Source organism: Lathamus discolor, chromosome 21, assembly GCF_037157495.1.
Source record: "Lathamus discolor isolate bLatDis1 chromosome 21, bLatDis1.hap1, whole genome shotgun sequence".
Taxonomy (NCBI): Eukaryota; Metazoa; Chordata; class Aves; order Psittaciformes; family Psittacidae; genus Lathamus; species Lathamus discolor.
The window spans coordinates 4,025,526-4,043,221 of NC_088904.1; the positions used below are offsets into that span (position 1 = coordinate 4,025,526).

The following is a 17,696-nucleotide window of genomic DNA, read 5'->3' on the forward strand; positions in this document are numbered from 1 at the left end:
CCTCTTTCCTCTTTGTGGTATTTGTTGGGACAGAGCTACAGTGAGCAGCACTGGGACAGGCACTGGTTGTTCCATGCTCAAGGTGGAACCTGGCTGCTGACCTTTTATAGTGTGCTTCTGATCTTGCAGGAGTCGAGGAGTTAATCTGGACCATCCAAAGATTGATGTTTGTACAAAGTGTAAAGCCGGTGACATTTACCCAACACTTACTGGCATAGCTGCTTTGGAGTCAGTGGACGGGGATTTATTTTTTAGCTGCCTTTGTTCTGCAGGGTTGCTAATATTCCCGAATGGAGTGTGCTTTTATCAGCAGCATCTGTGGTGCACAGTCTGACTCATGTGCTCTTTGAGTGAGGATGACAAATGGAGAGTGGAGACAAACAACTTCCCAGGATCAGTGTGCACAGGGGGGGAGAATGGTCATATTCTGATCATGTCCTAATTGCTGCCCTCACGTGGGGAAGTGTGGCCTTTTGCTTCTGAAGAAGTCTCATTTAGCTCGTCAATTCCTTGGATGCAGAGGAGGGAAAGCAAGCATCTCTGATACATGAATTGGGAAACTCTGCAGCTTCTCAGTTTCCCCTGAACTCTAGGCGCAGTGTGCCCCCAGTGCACCTCTAATGCCTTGGGTTTGATGGTTGAACCATCCCTATGCATGCACCCGGGGTGGTTTGTTGTTGAAGACGTCCTGCACATGCTTGTCTGACTGGCAGCACTGGATTTTAATCCACTCCGTTACAGCAGTGGCCTGTCCTGGTGCAGCCCCAGCAATGGTATTGCATGTCCCTGGCAGCAGGACGGGGCAAACAGCCTGTGTTGGCTGCTGAAGGAGCTCAGTCATGCTCTTTCCTTTGGCTAATAATAGCTCAGAAATGTTTACCACGCTGTGCACCGGATTTTAACCTCATTTAGTTATCAGGTGAAATTTCAGAGGTCGCTTGTCATAGTTAACAATGAAATGCAGCTTAGTGGGTTAGCTCTGATCAAGCCAGCACTGGCAAGCTGTGTGTTACCCAGCTGAGGATAGAGGGGCAGGGAAAACAAAGCCCTTTCCTAGGGTAACCTTCTGAGCAAGTGCCTCTTTTGTCTCCCTTTTCCTTGTGCCTCCGGGTGGGAACAGAGGAGGGATTTGCTTGTTGCTCTTCAGAGCATTTTTGAAGAGGATTGGGGACCAGGTAGAGGAGTTTCCACGCAAATTTCATGCTCTGTTGTGAGGCTGGGGGTATCTGTGGGTGAGAAGGTAGGTGAGGCAGTGCTTTGAAATGCTTTGCTTGAAAAGTGAAGCCCTCATTCTGGCATTTGTTGAAAGGGGATTGCCTGCAGTCATCCTTTTTAGGAATAGATGGTGTGAAATTAAGCTGCCTGATTTTCACTTTGATGTTCCTTTTAATTTTCACTAGAACATAAGCATTTTAACTTAATTTCCCCTATGAAAAAACGCCTTTTTGTTATTAGTCTTTAGAAGAGATCCTTAACTGAAATTGAAATACAGTCTTCAAGAAATTGCACAACTTTGATCACTCAACTTAAAAGCTAGGAAGGAGATAGGATTAGTGCTATGACTTCTGTAGATAAATATTTATAGGCGCTTGTGACTTGAACAGAAATTAAAGGGGGGAATAAACATCTGTCCTTTGAGCTCTGCAGCTCGGGGTTTGGACACTTCTGGAGCATGTTAAATTACTCCACATTTCCTCTGATCTTAACCCATCCATAACTTCAGTCAGTTTAATGGTCTGAGATGCCTTGAGCTGTGACTCACTTTGAGTTCATCCACGAGTTACCTGCTCAAGTGCAGCGGTGCTTTTGAATTGACATCGACTGGTGCACCCAGACAGCTTGACAGGAGATGAAAATAGGTGCTGAGCTGCAGCCCGGCTCCTGGGCAGAGTGGATGGAAGCTGAGCATGAGCCACTGGTGTCTTGCAAACATCCATGGGCTTGCTGGACTCTTTCAGCATCCTGGATGCTGTGTATAAACTAATGCAGCATGGGGCTTTTCTCATGCAAAGCTACATCAGAGGTTTAATTTAAGTTCTACTTTTGTGATAGCCCTTCACTTAATACTGCTCCCAAGCTTTTAAAGCCAAGCCTTACTGGACAAGACTACAAGCAGTGCAGCCACAGGCTTACTCAAGTGTGGGCATAGGCACAAGGGTATTGCAGGATGAACTTGGAGGCCTGCTTGTGCTCTGAGCACCGAGTCCTGAATTCCTTCCTGAAGGAAGAGGGAAGACCCCCCCCTCCATCTGTGATGGCTGGAAATGTGAGTACCAGTGAAGGCTGTTGCATCCTGCAGCTCATTCACTTCTCTGCCTGTGATGCCTCAGGCTCCTCTTCCAGGAGTTTGGGGTAGTTCTGCACAGCTTCAGTAGAGAATTAGTTTATCTTGTTTGGACACAGAACTTGTAGCTTAATTTGCCACCTCTTGCATAAAGCAGAGCCCTGAGAAGCTGGACTTGTTTACAATAAACTTGCAAATAGCTTTGGACAGCTGCTGTACCTCAGATTTAAACCCTTAGAAAGCAGTGTCTGCTACAGAGGTACTGCTGCAGTGGGTTAAGGCACTGTAACCAGTCTCCACTCCTCCAGCACTTCTTCAAGGAACTCTAGTTCTTGCATTCGGTACATGCAGAACTGGGTTTGCCGCGACCCGATGGTGCTTCCTTCCTGGCACTTTAAGGCATTTATCCATTTGGATGGGAACCTGCTAGAAGGAGAGTGCAGCACATGGCCTTTTAATTGCCTTAATGCTGCCAATGTACAGCCAGAGCAGTGCAAGAGGCAGCTGTATCATCACAGGCTATCCCCTGAGTGGTGGGGATGGCTCAGCAGGATGCTCTGATGGCTTTTATGGACTGTACCAAGCCAAAAGCCTGGTGGGAAGCTGTGTGGCACCTGAGCTCTGCCTCGCTTCTATGGCCTCAGTGGTGGAGCTTTATTATTTCAGACACTTTATCTGAAGCTCTGGGCTATACAGGAGCCAAGAGGCTCACATGGAGCTGTTTGTTGCTTTTAACTTTGGGATGATGTTGCCTTCAAATGCACTTCTCAGTTTCCATAGGTCTGCTGACTTGGATTTACTTACTCGAGGAGGGTATCAGCTGAAAGCTGGTTGACTTTGCCACATTAATGTATTACAGTTTCTCTACTTGTAATTCCGAGCCAGATGTCGCTGCACTTATCCATTGCTCATGGATTTGAGCAGGCGTTTTGTCATCATCCTATTGCCGTAAAATTGCCAACGGTTTCGGGCTGGCAGCCAAGTCTTCCTGTGATCCTGGTGGGAGTGAGGTGATGATATGCTGTTCTTCAGTGACGTTCTTTGAGGACCAAGGGATTTGATGTTACAAGTGTGCAGCATTGGGTCAAAGGTGGTGTTTACTCGGATGCACTGACTTGAAGGAGCGGTTAGGGCTGATGCTGATGAAGTAGGTGACTGGGGGGGAACAGGAGAGTTACAGGATTCCTGCAAAGCTGGGAACCTGCTGTCCCGTCCTAAGCATCACCAATTGCTTCACAAGTTGTGGAATATTAACCTGTTCAGAACCACTTGTAGTTAATGGAGCGCTGATCTTCTGCTTCCCAATCTCTCTTGCCTTAAACAGCCTCTGGAAAACTTATAAAGCAGTCATTTGAAGACACTCCTAACATGGTAGCAAATGCTGTGAAGGGAAGGCTCTGTCTTATTCCTACCATCTGTCTCGCCACACATGCCAGATGATGCAATGTGCTGTATGCCACATGAAAATATACCCTTTTATTTTTAACCAACTGCATTTAGGAACACATTAGCAGAATATTTAGCCAGTCCCTAAATTTGGGACTGATCTTACTTAATTCCTCAAGGCAATGCTAGCACACTGCATCCTTCAGCGCTGGAGCTGGCACCGAAGAGCTGCAAACTCCTACACTGACATTAAGAGAAATGAGCCCGTTCCACTGCAGTGCTCAGAGCTGGGCTGACTTACACTGATTCACTGGGTGTAAGCAGTGTTTGTCTTCAAAGGACGTGTGTGCACATGTGTGTGCGTGCTCCCAGGGCTCAACTGTAGCGTGATCTGTAGGACAAAGGGTGTTCAGAGCAGAGTCTGGGTGTGAGGCACCAAAGCTTTGGAGATGAAACTGGTGGAGGTGGAAGAGCTGGAGGTGCCTGGCCAGCAGTTGGCACATCGAGTGCAGCTCAGCTCCTCTGTCCCTTGCAAGCTGTGGTTGGGTCACCGGAGCATCAGCTGTGGGTGGCAGCGTGAGATGTGTCATGACTCTGAATGCTTTAATGAGTGTTCTCTCTGCTTGCTTCTCCTTCTGCCAGTGCTCCCTGTTGTCCTGTAGTTATTGCCTTTGTTCTGCTGTGACCAGGCTGGTCTTAACTGCAGCTGGGCTGCTTCATATGTACTTCTGACCGCAGAGGTATGTGTCACGAGTCACTCTTTCAGATCTGTGCATGAACTCGGAGTGCTCCCAGTGCAGGCTGGGGACTGTTTGCAAGCAGCAGATCTGCTGCTGTCAGACACATAAAGTTCTCAGGTCTAAGCCATGGCTGGCAAACATACTACCTCTGGGCGTGCAAGCTGGCAATAACCGTGGATCTTACTGCTAGAGTGCTTTGAGTTACTTTAGAGCTTTGCTGAAGAGAGTGCTTGAGCCATAGATGTGCTGCTTTAACCCCTGATGGTCTTCAGGATAAGTAACTTCACCAGTCTCCAGCCTGCTCCAAACTGCCTTTTTAGTGCCTCTTTTTTGGCTCAGAAGCAAGCCAGGACCTCATGTGTGGGACATTGCAGCCAAAACCAAGCTTGCTGCAGAGCAGGAGAAAGTCTGCAGTGCCAAGTATCCCAACAGGCTTTTTTTTTAAGCCATAGTAGCAACTAATATCAAAGCAGCTTGTGGCCACCCCACCAAACCCAGGCAGGCATTTTCACATGATGCTAAATCCTGCCTTTCTTCCTTTATTTTTAGTATGGAGACTCCAAGTAGATGCAGCACTATCAAATCAATCTTAGTGTGAATGTGCAACTTCAGGCAAAGAGCAGGAGTCATTTGAGGCTCTTGTATAGCACAAGGACTTTCTCTTTTACTTCAGCGAGCTGCTAGGAATAACCTTTACCTTCCATTGATGAGGCAGCGTGGGCCTGATGTCGTTTCTTAATTCCTACTTTTTTTGCTGGAAGCCCTTTGGGAATGTTGTGTGTGGTGCACAAGAACTGAGGAGTCTGCAGGGCTTCCTCTCCTCTTGGCTTTTCCAGGATGACCCTGGTACAAATAGAATCTCTCAGTGATAACATCAGGCTTGTAGTGTCTGCAGGCGGGTTGAGTTGCGTTCCCCTTGTGCATGGTGCTGATGGAGTTAGCTGACACTTTATGCTTTACCCACAGCTTTATGCTTTGCACGCAGCTAGGCTGGCCTTGGGTTCATGTGCCTCCCAGTAGCCTGCTGCATCGGCTTGAAAACCTGCTCAGAAAAGAGCCATTGTGCAATAAGCTTTAGGTCTGGGTCCTTTTGGATATAGCTAGATTAGTGCCAGACTTGGAACATGTTAAACAGTGGGAAGTGAGAACAAAGCCCAGTTTTTAACTACTTGGAATCTGAGGAATTGACAAATAGCTCTCATAGCAAAACAGGGCTGCTAGAAACTGCACTTCTTGCTTAGTTAAGACCTGTCTCTTTTCATACATCTAAATTAAGCTCTGTAGACAGTCAGGAGCCAGTTGTAAAACAAGCCCAAAACATGTAGTTAATGGTCCTGTATTAAAATGCAATTGCAGGAAGGCCTGGTGTTGCAGCATAAATGTGGCTCCTGTCATTGTGCCTGCCTGGCTTGCTCTGATTTTTAACTGTGGGGTGTTTTATGGTGCCTGAGCAAGAGCAGGAGAGTTGTGGCATCAGGACAACCTCTTCCGATGTCTCTTTGAGAGAGATGAAATGAGACTAGTTGCATCCCCGTTTCAAGCTCTGGCAGGGACATCCTTGGTCCCCCTTGGCCAGGAGCAGCCTGGCAGCACGTTACCTCCTCCCACCCCTGCTATGGGACAGCTCCAGACCTTGCCGTGTTACCTCCACACCTTACAAAGAGCTGCCTGTGCGTGAGCGTCTGACTCAGCTTTGTCCTTTTACTGTTGTGAAAAGCGATGTCTCGGTGGTTTGTGTTCCTCCCCCTCCTCTGGCTGAGCCCGCAGCGCTGCGGAGGGGAGCGGTACACGGTGCTCACTGCGTTGGCAGGGAGATGCTGTAGGAGGGTTCCCCGACCCTGGAGCCTCTGCAGTGATGCAGCCCATTGACGTACTTTCTCCTGCATCAAAGTGACGGTGGCCGGGCTGCCTGGCTGAGCCTGGCTTAGTTTTTGGGGTGTTTGAATATTAAAGCACAAAGCTGCGCAGTAACCGCATGTGTTTTTGTTCTTTGAAGTGGGTGCTGGCTGAGTGCCTGAAAAACATTCTCCAGTGGTGGTGGAAAACAATCCCATTACGTTTTACAAATAGTTTTGTTTTACTTCAGCCCTCTCTTTCAGGAGCTTGACAATAGTGCTCTGGAGGCTGGATCTTGTATTGCTGGCAGAGGCTGATCTATAGCTGACTGCAAACAGGACTTGCATTAGATGTTGAAGAAATAAACCTTGCTGTTTAGGTGGCTGGATTTGTGACTGTCTTTCCACATTGTACAATACGTGTTCCTAACCTTGTTCAGTGTCTAGCTCTTGGCAAGCTAAGAGTTGACTGAGGAGCCTGGAGTTTTAAGCTTGGTGCTTCGGTCTAGAGGTTTTTAAGCAGCTTGAGTGTATTCATAGAATAGGGTTGGAAAGGACCTTAAGATCAGTATTGCTGCTGAATGCTATGAAAAATACAATAAAATGGGTCAGGTTGTATTTTCAGAACATATAGTTTGTGAGCAAGAAGTACCGGACTAACCGTTATTGGAATGGGCAAGGAGGAGGGGAAATAGGATCAGCTGTAGGAACTGAGGTGTGTGGCACTAATAGCATGTGTATGTAACCTGTATCTTTTAAATGCACTGGTGATGTGTTCCTCATAACTTCAGCTGCTAAATGAAGATGTTAATTAGCCAGGGATTAACAACTGTGCTCTACGTATTGCAATACCAGGTATACACACCTCAGGTGAGTCTCTTCTGTGATTTCTTTATCCAGGCTTGGTCACTAAAAGCAGCATTTCAGTGATAAAAGCAGCCTTCTGTAGCTGGTTCGTAGTAGCAAAGCTGGACAGGACGGAAATATTTTGTCCCTTTTCTGGCAAATGCAATTAGTATTAAATTGCAGGAATAAAAATTGGGATTTAAGGGCACACAGCTAGGCTGGCCTTGGCTTCTGAGTCATTTTGAAGGTAAAATGGGGGGGGTTTCAAGCATGAAGGTCACTAGAAATCTTTCTATGAAACTTTTGATGTCAGTGGTCATTGTTTTCTTAATTTCCTAAGTAACTAAATAATACCACCAAAATCAATTTCTTCTTTCAGCGGGAGATACCACTCATGGATGTAAGGGTGTGCTCTGCTTTGTTTGTTGTAAGTTAAGTCTGGGAATGGGCTCTGATTTATTATTTCATGCAGGGGTGCAGCAAGGTGCTGAAAGGGTTTCTGCAGCCAAAAGCCCACCCACAGAGAACTTAATGTCAGCATGGTTGGAACTAGATGATCTTAAGGTCCTTTCCAACCCAAACTATTCCATGATTCCGTGGTGGCTTGTGTATTGGTGTAATTTGCTTAGAAAACTGGTAGAATTCCACTCATCCCTCTGTAAGGGAGCTTATCATGGGATATGAATTTCCTGTTGCCTGTCCCCTACTGCTGAATGCAGTAAGATGGGCAGCCAGAAAATCACGTTGGTTCCTGTATCAGTGCCTGTCATTTGTTCCAGTTTGGGTTAACTTGCCCCTGCAGAGAGGTTATGGTTTTCCAGTTTTCCTCTTGCTGTCAACTCTGTTTTGATACTTAGAGCTGAATCTTATAAATAGGTCCTTTTGAAATGTATGAGCATAATATAAGCTATATAAACCCATGTAAATGTGCTGAGGTATGTGCAGGGCGGGGTGCTGATAAGCAGATGTTTGTGCGATGCCTTTTTAACCTTAAATTCAGCACAGCCCCATCCAGAGTCTCTCAGAAGCACACAAGGTGGCCAAGTGAATTATTGTGCTCACTGTTGTAGCTCTAAGCTCGATTTGTTCTTTCTCCCTTTTATCATAGAATCATAGAATAATTTGTGTTGGAAAGGACCTTATGATTATCCAGTTCCAACGCCCTGTTGTGGGCAGGGACACCTTCCACTAGACTGGGTTGCTTCAACCTGGTTTTGAACACTGCCAGGGATGGGGCAGCCACAGCTTCTCCAGGCACCCTGTGCCAGCGCCTCAGCACCCTCACAGGGAAGAGCTTCTGCCTTATCTCTAACCTGAGCTTCCCCTGTTTCAGTTTGAACCCATCACCCCTTGTCCTGTTCCTACAGTCCCTGATGAAGAGCCCCTCTCCAGCATCCTTGTAGCCCCCTTCAGACCCTGGAAGCTGCTCTGAGGTCTCCACGCAGCTTCTCTTCTCCAGGCTGAGACAAGGGATTTCTGCAGCAGCGGCCTCCCCTAGGAATGCTGGCAATGTGAAAAATGCCCCCATCCTGCAGTGCTGCTGCTCTCCCTTTTCTGCTGGTGCCTCACAGCCCACACCAGGGCATGGGCTCTGCTCAGCACACAGATACCCTCCTGTCCTGGGAAGTGTCACCGCAACCACTGGTGTTCAGCACAGCATCTGTCAGTGCCAGCGTGAGTTGGGTTGCGTAAAGCCGGTGTTCACAGAAGGGTTACTGGTTTCCCCAGCCAGCCCCAGTGCCACTGGGTGCCTGTTGGCACACTGAGTGTGCAGGACAGCAACTGGCATGAGGATAGAGATCACCGCTTGTTGTAAGTCTCCCCCATGCCTGGTATCACAGGTGATGGGATTTCTTGGTTCCATCATTGCAAAGAGGCTGCACGTGTTAAATAGGACTTTTCCAATCGCTTTGTGTGGAATGTTTATGTTAATTCTTTCTTCTGTATTCCCAGGAACATTCCAGGAGTGGTGGACAGTGGTATATACGTCTTGTGGCTGTTTAAGTCCATTTTGTCTTGGAAAAATCAAGAAGTGATGCTGGATTAACTTTTCATTTCTTGTCACAGTTGTCCACAAAAAGCAGCTTTGGTCACTTGTGCTCTTCCAGCCTTAGACTGGAGCTGAATTGAACTTCACCTTCATCAAGTGCCAGGTTGAATCGATCCATTTCGAAATGAGGGGAGCTTGTCCTGATGCAGAACCTCAGCATTGCCAACTAAATGGAGGCAGTAATGCCATAAGCTGGGGGTCAGGCCACTGCATTGGGTTTCATTTTGGCTGATGCTGCATTTGAGAAGTGTGTGGACTTTCAGGCCTGTACCAGTGGATCTCCCCATCTGGAGGAAGAGCTTGCTCTGAACAGAATCACCTTACACTGATTTTAATTAAATCCAGTTATAGCTGGGCATTTTGTTCTAGTTTTAAATGGGAAGACTGGGCTGACTGCTCCTTTTTCCTAATTGCCATCACTGTCAGTCATCACTCCCACGAATGATTGATGGTGTGAGATCTGGTTGCTTTTAGCATGAGGGTAGTGTAAGTCTCTCACTGATATTCTTTAGGCTCATCTGGTCTTAACTTTGCATGGAAATGTTTTAGGAGCTCTTCCTGTCTAAACTGTTGGATGATAAATAAAAGCAAGAAGCCTCAGACAGCTGCAGAAGGCAACTTTTAACCAGTTTTTGCTCTGTCTGCAAGGCGTTCGGGCCATCTCTTTCCCCCACAAACATAGTTCTCGAGTGCACATTAAAAGTGGATGTGTTTGGGGGTTGTTTGCAGTAAGGCCATGTATAGAGAAGAGTGAGCACTTCTGGGGCTGGCGAGTGCTGTCTCTGTGAAAGGTTGGTCCTCCAGAGACAGGCTCTTCCATCCCCAGGAGCTGTGGGGCTGATGCTGACTGGCTCAGACCTGCTGAGACGCTGTCAGGTTTTGCAGTGCTTGTTGTGCAAAACGAAAGCTTCTTGCCCTTCTCTTTCTTTCAAGTTCGCTGCCAGGCACATAATTCACTTGGCAAGGGAATTCATACAGAAATGGGGGGCTGAGGTAACCGCAGGGCTGTGTTCTTTGTCCAGTGTGTGAATAAAAACTGGGGGCAAGAAGTGCCATTGGGTAGTCCTCAGGATTTCAGTAGAGGGTTGACTTTGCAGTGCCCTGGGACTTGGAGAGGTGCAGGTGAGCAGCCAGTGGTGCTCAGGTACAGTGTAAGCAGAGAAGGATGGCACCTGCATAATAGCAACTGCTTAATGCTGTGCATTTAGGGGTGTTTGAATGTTTTATGTGGATCTTGGGTTTTTTCTAACCTGTTGTGTGTGTTTTTCTAACTATAAGCACCAACCCTGTGGAAAACAGTCGGTGAGCCAAAGGTCACCCATTACCTGAAGGCAGATCCTTCACGTGCCTTCTGGTACAACCCTTTCACACAATGTGCAAGTTCCTTTTTTAGCCTCTCTGCTTTATTTGCAGGCCCAGCCTTTCCCCAGCAGCTTCCAGTCCCAGCCCTGAGCTCATTGCTGAACCGCTGCCAGCCCAACATGATTTTTCTTCCTGTAAAAGAGACAAAAGAACACGACCTGCTTCCTCTCCCTGCCTGCCCAGCGGATTCCAGCGCTGATGTAGGAGTTGTTCCTTGTTGCAAACCCTCACATGATGTTGCAGTCATCAGGATTACCAAAAGACCCGGGTTTGCATGCAAACAGGCGCACAGACACTGCAGTCACATGGAGATACTGGCCTTTTAGAGTTGTTGCTTTGGTGGTTGAAACAAGTGCAGAAATAGTCAGCAGGCTGATCAGGCTGTGTCCTCATTCGCATTTGGAAGCAAGCCACTTGGGTTTTGCTTGCCTGCAGCTGATTTAGGGAAGGAGGGTGAGCCCTCATCTATGACCTATTATGAGTTTCTCCCAAGCCCTCTGTAGCTGCATCAGTAATGAAAACAAGATGAGTGGAGAAAGTCATAGGACTCTTCTCGTAGCAGTGTGTTTTGTGGGTGTCTGAAGAAAGCAGTTCTATTGACACTCATGTGATGTCTGTGCTGCTAAAGGTCACTCACATTTCTAGTGAAATTAGAAGGAACTGGCCCCCAGATACAAATGAATCCCCCCTGCAGGCAGTAGCTGCAGCGAATAAGCATCCCTGAGCAGTTCAGCACTAGCAAGTGCCGCACCAGCCCAGATTCAGGCTACCTTGAGCTGTGGATTGGTTTTGATGCTCGTAGTTGAAGGTGTTTTTGAATCTTTGCTTCACACCGAGTAGAAGAGTACCAGTGTGGAATCATGGCTCTGAACTTTCCCAGTGCAGATGAGGTGCTGCTGCATGAAAAAGGTGCTCGCTGTTGGGCTCAGAGGCTTCATTAGCAATGAGGGTCAGAAGATTTGGGGTTTGTGTTGGCAAAAAAGATATATGATTTAGTGTAGCCCATACCCAAACATGACTGGCTCAAACCTCACAGCTGAGGTGCTGGGCAGATGTTGAAATGTGGTGCTCTGCTGTTCAGTATTGGGCTAAAGCCGCAATTCAGTGCTCAAGATGAGTCTTGCACACATGCCACGAGGATGTGCCTGTTTGCTTTAGCTCAGCCCCGCAGTGTGTTTGGGGTCCCAGCAGTTACAGGGTCATAGCCATTGCATTACTTCGTCCTGAATCGCTTTCCTCCTTGGTCATGGCTGCGAGTAGCTCTCTGTATGCAGGTGAGGTAGTAATGTGAGCAGGGATCATGTTTGTTTCAGGGTCACTGAAGGACTCTCAGGGGTTAGGCTGGTGGAAACTGCTCTTTTCTTATTGCTTGAGGTCTGTAGTCAGTGTCTGGACATATTGCCCATGGCTGTCGAGTCAATGTCTTACTTAATCTGTGTTGCTAAAGAAAGTTCGATATTGCAGCCGCCTGTCTAGGTGCTGTGTTTTTCAGTGCATCGTTGCCTTGATTCATTGGTGGCACCATTACGTCTCGAGAGATTTTTGCATTCAGTGTCTTCCCCTTGAAACACCCATTGCTCCACTCCACCGTTCACAGGCTTGCATCTTTCAGATGACCCATGGCAAAAGGAGTTAGTGTTTTATCCTTCAGCTTCACACAGATTGGAAAGGCATTGCAGGCTCTCACTGCGTATGTGGGGGCATCTGGTTTCTTCACTGACTCAAGATGCAACTGCTATAAACCCAATTTAGGATTTAAAAGCTATACTGTGCGATTTTGCTGCTCATATCCTTACCCCATGAGTATTTGCAACAGGTAACCTCACCCACAGCTTTGAAGGCTCTTCACTACAGTAGTAGAAAGCATTTGCAAGTAAGTCGTGACCCAGATGTGTCCATAGCAGATGCACCGAGTAAAGAGGTTTCCATGTGGCTGCTCCTTGGCAGTAATTGCAGTTCAAAGCAAAGGAGCATGAGCAGCTCACACTAGAGATGTCATTTATGAACCTGGAAAACCAGCTTTTCTGTGTTCTTGACAGAGTAAGGCCAACATCAGTCGATGTTTCAAGCTCTGCTAGTTGAAATGTGCTAGAAGTTCTGCTGAGAAATGGACTTTAAAGGCCTCTTTCTGTCTGGATGCTGTAAGATAGGGCAGCTGGGAATTTAGCACAGAAATACACAGTTCTATTTGAATCAACTGGGTAGTTGATTCTCCTTGCTTTGCAGACTGAAGTTAGCAGTTCCTAATATGCTTTAGACCATTCTTATTTTCACTTCACGTAAAGATAGAATGATATTTTGAAATGGGGTGGACTGACAACAATTTCTACATGCAGTGATTATGCAAGCACCATTTGGCCCTTAGGACCAACGGTGTAGTCACTACTACACCATCAGCAGGAGCCAAGTATTGTGAATCCTCTGGGTTTGCTAACATGGCTTCAGAAAGGCTTTCTGAATATACAGAATGTAAAACAATGCTCTGACAGCTGAAAATACACTGTGATTTATGTGCTTTATTTGGAAGCTGGTTTAGGTGTGCAGTAGCCAACCCTGTATCAGCCTCTTCAGTCACACAGAACAGTCTGAAATGCTTTTGGCTACCATTCCTAAAGAGGCTTCTTCATGGCTCTGTGCTGCACCAAGACTCACCAAGGAGCTGGTCAGCATTTTTCTTGTTTGCTCAGCATCAGCTGAATGCTGCTTCCCAATAGTGTGCAGCTTGTCTGGAGAACAGGCGTACAAACAGGATTATCACTTATTGTATAGGCTGGGGGGATTAATTCCCCCAACAGGGGCACCCGTGTTGCTTATCTGTTTGATTTTTGATGTTGTAGATGGTGGGCTGAAGGGGGGAGGGAGACTTAGAATCACAGAATGGTTTGGGTTGGAAAGGACCTTAAGATCGTCCAGTTCCAATCCCCTGTCATGGGCAGGGATGCCTCACACTACACTGTGTCGCCCAAGGCTCTGTCCAACCTGGCCTTGAGTTCACCCTGAACTCCTTGGCTTCAGTTCAGACAAAGCATAGAAGGAAGAAAAGTCAGCCTTGAATTCTGGTCTGAAGGTCAATAATTAAGAGTGATGCTGGAGCAGATGGCCCAGGTTCCTCAGTGTGGGGTATCTTGTCCTAAAGCATCAGATGACCTCATCTAAGCCTCCCAGATGACTGTCTCTGCAGTGACACCAGGGGTAACCAGAACGGCTTCAGACCACGCTGTCTTCAGCTCAGCCTGCAGAGTAGTAACAAAACATCTCTGTGTGTGCATATAGGAGTCATAAAAGGTTAAATTACAGTGAATTGTGCGTTCTGCTTCCAGGCTGATTCACACGTGTGGGACCAGATGTCTGGTCTCTATCTGCCACCTCCTCGCTGGCTCTTAACTGCAGTGGTGTGTCAGTGCTGGTTCCAGGGGAAAACACCTTCCGTGGCAGCTCGAGGCATTGCTCATCGGGTTATTCAGCTGGATCCTGCTGAGGCTGACAGTGTCCCTGCAGAAAACAAGGAAACAAGGGTCAACTGCTGCTTGCTTTAACAGCGGTTGGAGGGCTATATTTAGCTTCTTTGAAATGCCATTTGAATGCATGTAGGTATAATAGCTACAGTAAATGTAATGAAGAAACCCTGTTTCTTTTTCCATAACACAAGAAAAGGTAGCTGAGGGGCATATTGTGCTGAGAAGGTTTGTAACAGCCATGTTACCCTGATTATTTAGTAGTTCCCTATCTTCCCAAGCAGTGTGGAGCAAGCTAGGCCGAGCCTTACAATGATGATATTGTAGCTTGTGGTTCTGATGTAATTCCCACCAAATACTCTTTCCACAATGAAAACATGAAGTTAAGTCGAAACCAAACTCCTTGCCCTTTTCATCCCCTGCAGACAGCGCTGTGTGAAGTGCAATAAACACGCTCTGCTGGGCTTGTTCAGCACAACGGCTCTCTGAAGCCCTGCAAAAGTCCCAGTATCTTCTGCTGAATAGAGACTATAGTTGGCACAATGCTCCTAAGGCTTGTCCTCCCAGGGTTTGCCTTGGATTCTTACGTTAGGGATTTCTTGTAATCTTCATTAAATTCCATATGGCTACCTCTGGTGCTAAATGTGTGATGCTGTTGTGGGGAGAAGAAAAGTAAGTTTGAGATAATAAAACCTAAAAGCATTCTGCTCCCAGATTGCAAGCTGAGGGGTGCCTTTGAATTTGTCTGAGTGCTCATGTGGCACAGGAAGATACTGGCTGTTTCGGAGTCTCAGGAAAGAGACTTATTCCTGTGATAAGATAGTGTTTTAAAGGACAGCATTTTATCTGGGCATTACGATTGCTTCAGTGTAGATAAGCCAGGGACTTGTTTCTTTTCATAGCCTTGCATTACTGACAGGGAAATTCTTTGCTGCTTTCTCTACCAAAACGACTCCTGTGCCCTCATCTCTGTTTTCTTTCCTTTTCCCTTGTAAAACAGTTTGGTGTCTCCTTTTCCCATTTCCAACATAAGGCTGGTTTTGAGGCTCCCAGGTAGAAAGAGGAGGCTTGCTCTTTCAACTATGCTGAAAAGCTTGACATGGGGCAGCAATAAAGGTAGTATTCAAAAGAGGTGGACACAAGCACTAGTGACCAGATGGCCTCCGCTTTAAAACAGAGTGTTTTTTTTGGGTGGCTGACAGTTCTTCTCCATTGCAGTGCTAAAGTTTTGGTGTGCAGGCCCAGGTACATCTGCCTGTTCCTCTGCTTACAGCTGAAGATGAGAGCATTGCATCTGCACGGTGTTTCGGTTGGTACCGCGTTTCACGTTTGGGGCGAGGTGGATGTGGCTGCTTTAGTCAGAGGGTTCTCCCTCTTTGGGCATTTGCTTATCTGTAGAAAGCTCAAAAGTCACTTTAAAAACCTTTCCAGGCACTCAGCACCCAAGGAGCAGAGGGAAATGCCAGGCTGGCTGAGGGCTGCTCGCTCAGCAGGATCATGGCTGATGCCCTCCAATCTGCTGATCTCGGGATGAAGTAACTTTTGCCCATGGGACCAATAAATTCCTGTGACCTCACGATGCACTCTTTGTACGCTCAGTAAAGAAGGGAATGGAACACTGTGCCGTGGTAAAACTTCCCCTGCCTGCTTTAAATCTCTTGAGCATTGATGCTTGCAGCATTTCCCAGCTCAGATCTCAGGAGTTATGGGAAATTCCCAGGAAACTTTGTGATACTCAGCCTAAACTTCCCTTTCTTTTATCTCCTTCTATAACTTAATACTCCCGTGCCACGGCGCAGCCCAGCTTCCTGCTTAGTCTTTATACCCTCCTGTTGAATGTGGAACTGCTATCAAACCCTCCCAGACAAGGACAAACTCTGCAGTGGTCTAGCCAGGATATACACATTTAGTTCTCAGTCTACCCACTGCAATCAGGGAGTCGGTACCTCTTTTCAGGCCATAACTGAAGAAACAAACCTTTGTGTCTTCAACTGTGCTTATAGCCAGGACAGTGCAGGACTCGAGGACCTGAGAAGTAGGAGAGGAAACTGCAGGTGACTGGAAAGGAGCAGGTTCAAAGCAAGAACCTGTAGTGCTGTGCCAGGGATTGAGAGGCTTTGGGGTGCTCCTGCCAGAGTGAGCTGCAGTTTTGCCTCTGCGGAAGCACTGGAGCTGCAGCCGCACAGATCACACCTATGTGGGCAACGGAAACCAGTGTTGGAGCTTGTTCTGCTTTTCTGCTTGTTTGTCCTTCCTAAATAGCTGCTGCTGGCTGAGAGCTCAAGGTTTCACAGCCACTCCGGAGCATACAGGGAATGGGCAGCTCCTGTGAAATCCTGTGGCCTGGTTCTTGTAGCAGCGCTGGTGCAGGAGCTGTCAGAGCTCACTGCTTGTGTGCTGCTTTTCCCCTCTGACTGCACTGACCAGAAATGGGAGAAGGATGATGAGCAAACAGGCTTTGCAGTGCAAGTTTTGATGTATTTGCTTGCACTCAGGAACAGCCTTTAAGCACCTTCACTAAAGGCCAGCTTTAGTTCCTAGGTTAAATTATATGGTGAAGCGTTTATCTGGCCACCTGTATTGTGGCCAGATACAGTGGACTAACAGAAGGGCCCAGTTGTGGCTCCAGACCTTCAGGACGGTAGCCAGATCCCTCCAGGGTCCCTCCTGCTTGGCCACTGGCTGGGGTGGTTGCTGTTGGAGCTGCTTCTGTGCACCATGAATGCTTCTTGCAGCTCCCCCCCGCCACAAGCCAAGGAGAAAATGGCTTTGCATTTCCAACCTGGTGTGCAGCTGGTTGTGATACAGCTCCTGGGTGATGGCTCCAGGTAACAACTGATGGAAATGCCTTTGCGCTCTGTAGTCTTGAAGTTGGAATGTGCTGCAGTGACTCAGGATGCAGGAGCTGCAGCACTGGGGTGGCGGTTGTGTGTAATTGCCATGGCAGCCCTGCCACAGGTCTCCACCCAGCTGGCACCAAAGCTGCTGCAGATAAACTGGAGGAGTTTCAAGCCAGACCTGATACAACAGTGTGAGTTCACTGTGTGGGGCTCCCCTGGACGCCACAAGGTCTCTTGGATGTTCTGCAGCTTAGCTGGCAGATGTGTCCTGCAGGATTTCATGCTCTCTCACCCAGGTAATCACTGCCTTTAATGGGAAGGAAATGGAGCTACTCATCTCTAGGGATGTTTTCTCCTTCCAAAATCCTTGGACAGTTTAAAACTAGAGCAGTTCAAGAAGCAAAATACTTAAGCAATTCCTGGATCTTATGGTAAAGAGACAGTTGTATCTGAGGCACATGCGCCCTTTCCTGTGTCTGTACTGCATGCTGGTTGCTGTTAACTTGTGACATGGGTATTCGGGAGGAGTATCAAGCAGCTGTGCTATCCATCTCTTTGAACAGCCATGCTGCTTGTAAAGCCTCCTCTGAACTTTGGGCATAAACCTGTTAGGGCACTAGGGCTGTACCCCACGGCACCTCAGCTGGGTGGCTGCTGAGCCCACTGCCATGCTGCTCTGTGTGGTTTCATGCTTCAAGCCCCATTGTACGTCAAGGAGACGTACCTTGCCATAGAAGTGCTTGGGAAAACCCCAGAGACTCGGAGCTCAGGGGTTTCAGTGCTGCAGCACTGACAGAAAAGCAAACATGCTGTTTGCTCACCCAAGCTCTGTGAAAAAAGCCAGTTTACTTCTTTGTGTCAAAAAAACCCCAAAACTCTGACACGTTGGCTTGGGTGG

At 47.5% G+C, this 17,696-nt stretch overlaps 1 protein-coding gene across 6 annotated transcripts in view; it reads left to right on the top strand.

Moving 5' to 3' along the window:
• Window positions 1–17,696, top strand: part of LOC136003324 (guanine nucleotide-binding protein G(I)/G(S)/G(O) subunit gamma-7) — a 66,640-nt gene that overhangs the window by 36,538 nt on the left and 12,406 nt on the right. Inside the window, exon 1 of one of the 6 annotated variants that reach the window (XM_065658850.1) lies at window positions 1,155–1,175. The exons of 3 other annotated variants lie outside the window; for them this stretch is intronic. Coding sequence is in view for 1 of the 3 variants with exons in the window: in XM_065658845.1 (XP_065514917.1) it covers window positions 17,079–17,094 (16 nt within the window). In the remaining 2 variants the exon portion in view is untranslated. 2 more of the 6 variants (XM_065658849.1, XM_065658845.1) reach the window with 2 other exon arrangements.